The 7,944-nt window shown below is 43.4% G+C and overlaps 1 protein-coding gene across 1 annotated transcript; it reads right to left on the reverse strand.

Annotated features, from left to right (window-relative positions):
* Positions 1-1,343: 1,343 nt before the first annotated feature.
* On the reverse strand, positions 1,344-7,944 carry crk (v-crk avian sarcoma virus CT10 oncogene homolog). Its single transcript, XM_062552400.1, has 3 exons — positions 7,423-7,944; positions 5,618-6,192; positions 1,344-4,074 (listed from the first exon to the last, which is right to left on the reverse strand). The coding sequence occupies exons 1-3, from the start codon at positions 7,640-7,642 to the stop codon at positions 3,937-3,939; spliced, it is 933 nt and encodes a 310-aa protein (XP_062408384.1). The 5' UTR covers positions 7,643-7,944; the 3' UTR covers positions 1,344-3,936.

Below are 7,944 nucleotides of genomic sequence, written 5' to 3' on the forward strand. Positions count from 1 at the left end.
CCTAGCACTGTTAAGCACTATTTAGTGTATATTAACAGTTGTAATAAAGATGTGATATAGCATGAATCGAGATCACACCTTCCTCCATACTTCATTGCACCATGAGCTGTACATGGGTATTGGTGAACCAAGTGTACAGCTGATATATTGTAACTAAACTATTGGCAGTATCATTTCTATAAGTGCACAATGTGAGATATAAGTTAACATAAGCGGAAGACCCAGCGTACAGTTCATGAAGCTCTTGTTACGGTCACTATTTTACGGGCCGCACACCTCAAATTCCCAGGGTCAATGTATTGCCAATATGTCTCAGCCCCACATTGTTTAAGTCACCACTGTATGTGGCCCTGCATGCACACGTGACCAGCACACACAGAGGAACCTTTCTGCTGCACTGGCTCTCACTGTCCAGTGGGCCAGAAACCCCACACCTGTACACAAGACCACATATTCTTGCCAAAGTGCATCACTAAGTCTCCAGTAAAGAGCTTGCTACTAAAAGCCAGTTATGCATCGTGTTCACTTACCTGGTTCATTCTTGACAGTAATCAAACCACAGCATCTCACCATTTTGGCACTTCAGCTCTTCAGTATATCCTAAGCCAAGAAGGAAAGTCAAGAACATTGCCAGAAAACCTTCACTTCACCAGCAACTGTATGATCACATAGTTTGTGCATTACAGTCTAGCACCACCCCTTAGAAATAACCCTGCATCTTGTGCATCATCTTGTGGCTAAACGTGGTATGTGATTGAGGAATTTTATTTAGAGTGATTGATACCTTTTCCACGCAATTTTTCATTTTTCTTTATATATAAGATGAAAACACTTATTTTTCTTATTCCATGTTTATACCACATTTTGTTACCTTTTAGCATGTGGCAATGTCATTTTCAGTCAGGACAAACATATTGGTCAAGATAAAACCAACATTAAATCCATATTTGCCAGGGGTATGAATAATTTTGCTCCTAACTGTAGGCCTACTCCAAGATGTGGCAACCATTTAATTCAATGCTGATTCGGAATATTGAACACTTGAATTTATCCCATGGGTCCGAGACACTTCTGGGAATGAGACTGAGCTGGAATACTGTTCCACATAGGGTTGTGTTATGAAGGTAAAGGTTTAAAGGTTTAAAATACATCTGACGGAATCATACTAACAAGTCAGACAAGTTACCTAGGAGCTACAAGCAAGCCCAATAGGGTTCGCACAGAAATACAAAGTTTCTTGCTCTACATATAGTTCTGTGCCCCTGAGGAGATACACTAAGCCTAGATTATTTTCGCCACACAGCTGAACTCAAACTGATTTAAACAAGAGGGCAAAATCTGCTCATTAGCAACACTTTATTAACTATGTATTTGAACAAATTACATGATACAGAAAACAAACGGGTCAAATTAAAATTGTTTTGAAAGAATATAGTGTTTAATACAATGGCACATTTTGATATTAACATACTGACATTTTTAAGGTTAACTCTTCCCCATCCCTCCAAATGTAATGAACTTACATAAACACATAATTAAAATATGATGCTTTAACATATTTAAATTGTAGGCATGATTGACAGGTACAGAAGGAATAAAATGATTACAAGAAACATGGGCATGCATGAAAATGTGTCCGCCACAAATAAAAGGAGTCAACGTAACTGTTCTTGGTCAGTTGCTGCTGAATTTAGGACTCTCTGGTCTGTGCCTTCTGTGTTCTTTGTCACAAGTGAATCCTTGTCACCAGAAACTGGAATTAATGTATTACTGTATGTTCCATAATTCTCAGATAAATTAATTATGTTAAAGGTACTGTGCCATAAAGCAGGTTGTGACTGCTTTCTTTAGGAATGGAAAATAAAAAATAAAATATTAGGCACAATTTCTTTACAAAAATGTAGCATGGTTCAGCACTAAGGAGATTCAGGCTGCCACTAGCAAGAGAAAGAATCTGCGGTGATAAGGGTTAGATGATCATTGACAACACCAAGGTCACATAAGTTCAGGGTATATGGCAACAAAAAGATGTCTACCATAAAGACATTGGCACAAATAGGTGACATATTTAAGTGAAAACAAAAAGGTTGTAAACTGTGAGGACAAAAAAAAAGCGTTTTTCATTCTGTTTCCTTCAGATTAATTGACAGACAACACAACTAAGTTCAGTGGAAAGATTCACTTGATAAAGCAGTCTCTCAAGCCCTTTCGATCTTCATGTCACGATAAACAAAGCAGCACACATTACTCTCAGGGCAAGATTCTCACTCAAAATTCAATTACAAATAATTTGCCAAGATTGGGGGTAGGCAAAACGCTACAAATGACTGATGAGGACGTCCATAATTGGTTTCTGAAAGACTTTTCATCAGATAGTGTTCATATTAACATCAACCTTAAACTTAATATTAACCTTTGACATTTAAGTTCCAAATATCCATACTATATCATTAAAAAGGCAAAAAAAAAGGGCAGATAATCTACGCGGTCTATCAGATTATATCACATTTGTTTCTGTGATTACAACCAAGTGATTGTCTAATTTATTTTTCAAATTGTAGAACAAGCACATTTAATGATTTTATGTCGGATGAATTTAGCCATGCCGCAAATCTAGGACCGCTGAGATCTTCTAACATGTACCAGGACAAACCACAAAATGTCCGGCTTCCACAAGCTGGCACTTACAATGACGAGCCACTACTGCACTTGACAGGCGTGAAAGAACACCATGGCAGAAACAAATGTGATTGGTCAGACCACAGGGTGCTTTGTATCACTCAAAAGAAATGTTATATGTGCAAATAAAAAGGGAGTGAGGGGTTAAGTAGTGTATGAGTGACATAACAGTTGTTATTTTCAAACTTCATGAAATCCTACATCATGTATTGTGAGTTGGGAAGATTATTTCCTATAACGTGTACAAATGAGTCCAGGAAAGCCAACGCCAAGGGAAGGAAGTTCACACAAAACAAAACCTCATTGCCTTACATTCAACCTGAGCAATAGCCTTCCGTATCTGCCAGGCAATCAGTTCCGAGATCTTTTAATATGACTTGTGTGCACTTTTCATTGCAGCACATTTGCGACCGCAATACGACTTCAGAATTATCTTTCCCAGTATTGTCCAACGCTGAATCATAAACAGCTCTTCCCCCCCACCCCCCAGGTATTTCTCATTGTTCAGGGCTCAATTTTTATCCACAAGATTAAAAGAAAAGAAAAAAAACACAGAGCAGTGCATCAAAACTGAACACTTTTAGAGTGAACAAGTCAGAATGAAGGAAATGGGACTCTTCTTTAGCTCAATGGTAAACATATTAATACCTAATGTTTCATGACAGTACATCCTTGTGTTACTTCTTTTTTGCGCAAGATCATTAGAACCTTGTCTGAACTTGGTTGTGAGCTTGTAGTGTAGGACAAAGCCTCTGGTTGTAATGTCTCCTTCCAGTAGGCCGGCACATGTAGTGTGTGGCGTTTCTTCAGCGTTTACAGTCACAGGAGGAACGGCTTACCTCAGTCCCCAGCCGCACTCGTCCCCAGTCTTGAGGTGCACTCCACACTCCACCCCTCTTATGTTTCTCTTACCTCTCATTGGATAATACATCAATCCATCAGGGGGCTCCAAAACACGCCTAAGTGGACGCCTAAGCTTCTACGCAAAGTGTGTGAGTTATGGGGGCCAGGCTAGAGCGCAGACCCGAAGCAGATAAAACACATGTGAGGCGGCGGACGTTAAGGTGAGGGCGCACACGTGTGACGCAGTGAGTGCGTGGTGCGGGGGAGAAGGCAGTGAGTGTGGGCCATGAGGGAGGGGGGCAAGGAGGATGGTGGGGAGTGACAGTGGAGGAGTGGGAGCATGAGGGGGGAGGGGTGGGGAAGAAGGGGGGAGGGGGGGTGTCACAGGAAAGGGGAAGGGTCCACGCAGTAGCCTCAGCTTAGTTCATCTTCGGGGTTGTGCTGGTCCAGCAGCCGGACGTGTGTGAAGGGGAAGTGGCCACGCTTGCCCTTGCACTCACCCTCCCACTGGCCGTTCACATTGATCTTGGTCACCTTAACCATGTCACCCACCTGCAAGGAGAGAAGCCAGCTATGAGTGACAGACAACTTGCACACTGGGATACACTTATATTGGCCAAATATGCACAGATGCATCCGTTTTATTTAGGTTCAAATGCTGGCTCCTTTTCCTGAACTAACTGCAACCAACTTCTATGTCCACTGGGAGGCAGCAAACCTCAGCAAGACTAGCCCCAGAAGCCGGTCTGGTGATTACAAACAGAGAAAGGAGGGTAATAATGCATAAATAATCCTAATGCTGGGGAGCAGTTATGATCAGTCTTTGATAGAAGAGAGAATGTTTGGGGGGTGGACGTCTGCTAAAGTCCCTGGTCCCTCTTTGGCTTTGGCTCAGGGTCGCATCCACATGGAAATGAGAGGAAATGTTCCTCCACATGAAGCATTTCCTCCCCTCAACGACCTCCGTTTCGGAAGCCCTCTTCCCCTTCCGCTCGCAGAAAGGCCATTTTGCTGCCTGGCTAGCCCTAGAAAGGGGCGTCCCCAAAGACCACACTGACTACCCTGCCACAGGACTCCACAGGTGAAGGGAGAGCAAGAAGGAGGGTGAGGGAGGAGGACGAGAGAGGCAAGTCATCCCCACTCATACTGAAAGACATTTTTTTCGCAGTTTTACTGTTATTGGCGTGTGGGTTTGGAAGCGGATTGTGAGATGGTACATTTCCACCAGAGGTCTTAAATAACCTGATCAAATGTTACACAGTTATAATAGGAAAAGTCAGGGATCCTCAGGCTGCTAAGCACTAACTGTTAAGGTGGTAATTCAAACTAGAGATAGCAAGGGTAGTCCATAGCTAGGTTAACTGGCATGACCCCCAGGGCTTGATGTCTAGAGGTCAAATAGGATGCTTGTATTGTTTCTAACTGACTGTGGCAACTGAACCCTTCTGTGATCGATATGTTTAGTTTAACTTCTGCTTGCCTTGTAACAAATGATGTAAGAGCCATGCTTTGTACTTTGGTGCTTTTCACTGGTAGAAGCATAGTAGGTCATATTTTAGAGATATAACAGGTCAAAGTCCACCCAGACCACCAAAAGTCCACCATCCAATTTCTCACAGGGATTTTTTACTGCTCACAAAAAGTTGGGGATATCTAGTTTTGGGTGAAATTTAAATGTTTCAGTAGAGAGAGTACTGAAACATTGAACTGCTGGACATGCACATTCAAAAGTTTAGAGCAGGTCACATGTAAAGGTTATAGTGTATTTGAAGTTCATCCTGAAATTTCACCCAAAAGCCGAATATTACTGACTTTTTATGAGTAGTGTACACTTTCATAATATATTTATGCGCTTAAAACTAATTCTACATATTACTTACTTGGAACTAATATCCTTGTCAATATATAATTTGTGTATCTGGTTAATCTTGTTGCGATTCTAAATATCAGCACAGAAGTAGAGGAGAATAGAGCCTCACCAAGGGAAACATTATGGCCAAATGAGGAGGTACGGAATGGAAAATGAGCAGTGTGTGGAGCTCAAGAGAGACGTGCACAGAGAAAACATCACAGAGTTAACAGGCCACACATTTACCTCAAGAGCCAGGGCAGTCTTGTCATAGGCATTGGGCACTCTCTTCTGGATGGCCCTGGCAAAGACCGGCCCGTTCTGGAGGTTGGGTAGGGGCGTGGGCTGGGCATAGGGACCAGGTTCGCCAAGCAGAGGAGGGGCCTGGCTGTTTTGGCCATCGTTGGTGCCCGTGTTTGGCACCCCACCCGGTCCCCCTCCGCCCAGCGCGGCCGAGGTGGGCGAAGCGGAGCGGTACTTTTCCACGTACGGCACGGGGATCATGCCCACACGGCCCTCGCTGTTGGAGGCATTCCACCACTGCTCCTCGGGCTTCTCTAGCACCCGCAAAATGTCCCCCTTACGGAATGGAAGATCCTCCTCGTCATTGCCGGGGAAGTCGAAGAGCGCCCGCACCAGCTCCTCCTCTTGGCGAAGGGGCGGCCCACACCCAGCGCTGCTGATGTAAGACGAGTGCTTGGCCTTGTTGATGGGCTCAATTAGTGTGGTGGTATCAAGGTAGTGGATCTTATAAAACTCCAGGAGAGCAGGCAGGGCATCGAACTCCTGGTCCCCGATGCGAAAGCGAGGAGGTGCCAGACCTGAGAGCATGGAAGAACACAGAATCACACAGACATCCATGGTTCTGCTCTCTACAATGTGCACAAGTGAATTATCGGAGTTTGTGAGGGCTTGAAGTCATTGTTATAGGATACATGGCATCATTTCACTGTATTTTTTGTTTGTTTCCGCTGCAAGCAGCCCAGTTCTTTTCTCAGCCAACCAACATCACAGTGGGACACTAGAGATGTTGCCCTCTTGACACCAACAATCTTATACTGCTCTACACTGACAGAGTCTTTTCACATTTAAAGGATCGGTGTGATATACAGTCTAAGCCACTGATTATGACTCACATGTCCAACTTGTACCAGAGTAATTTAACAAGCGGGTCCAAAACAATTAGGCCTTCTTGGTGAAGAGGCAAACTTACTGACATCTCAGTAAGAAAACAGAGTTTAGTCTTTCAATATGCTGGTGAATTTGATTTGCGCAACATTTCTGTCTCGACTCAAACTGCTTCCATATTGAATACATACAACACATAATGACTTGAGGGGAAGACTTGTACAGAACTGATCGCTTCAATTTATGTGGCCAGTGATATCACAATGGCAATGGCAAATGCTGTTATTTCACAAACTACAACTGCTCAACCTAGATATTACAGCGAGAGGGGTTTCAAGGAATCCATGCAAATTTCACTATAAAATGCCTCTGCAGCACTATCCTAGGCTCTAGAAGGATGTCATTAAGGACTGGAGGTTAGAGTGATCGACTTCTAAATGCAAGAGACAAGCACTGTTAACATACAGCTGCCACACATTTCCAATCTTGATTGTGAAAACGAAAGGCTAGAAACAGACAATAAAAAACTAAAATAACAACACTGTCAAGGAGCTTTATAGCCAATACTAAACAGCTAACGCTAGCTAGTCGTATCGCTAGGCTTAGCAAAACCTGCTCTATTCGACTGGCAGATAGAACTTTTTCAATATTAAATGGTGCCATTATTTCAACTGTACTATAGATAATGCAGTAAATGGAGACTGAGGAGGCGACACTGACACTGTTAGGCACACCTGATGATGAATGTATGGCAGTGTGATTTCATGAGGGCGTGATTTAGAAACGATATAGCGTACTAGCAATGCTTTACGTTAGCTAACTAGCTAGCAAGTCACACTACAGCCGGGTTACTGTAACGTTAGCCAGTCTCATTGCATCCCTCCCCGGTGGCACGTCTGTTAGAACGCCCCTGCATGCCTTACCTGGACCAGACTGACGATTGTTGTTGATGCTGTTGATTATATAATGCGAGACTTTTGAATTCTCTGAAACGGACAGCACGTAGTCGCCAGGGCATGTAATTGAGTCTCTCACCAAGAAAACCCCATGCCTTTGTCCTTGCAACAGAGAAACAGCCTCTTGTCGACTTAATCTACCCCAAAACCAGCTTCCACGGTCTTCAGCGTCAAAATTTCCGGCCATGATTGCCACTCCACAGCCGAGGCTTCACGGGCCTTCCCTTCGCCTCCCCTTATCCGCAACCAGCATTCAACTCATACAAAAAACTTTACCGCGTTCCCGATGAACACGTTCAGAAATTGTACGGCATCTGAATCGCGTTTCGACGTGCTAACTTCAGATTTGCAGCCAATGTGTCCGTATTAGTGTTGCAGAATCAAATTTGACGAAGTAACACAGTAAATCCCCCAACTATCGCACAATTCCTCTACGTAATTTTGAATCAAATCCTGGAAGTTGGCACAAGTAAGTTCAAAAAATTGAAA

Source organism: Sardina pilchardus, chromosome 13 (assembly GCF_963854185.1).
Source record: "Sardina pilchardus chromosome 13, fSarPil1.1, whole genome shotgun sequence".
Classification (NCBI taxonomy): Eukaryota; Metazoa; Chordata; class Actinopteri; order Clupeiformes; family Clupeidae; genus Sardina; species Sardina pilchardus.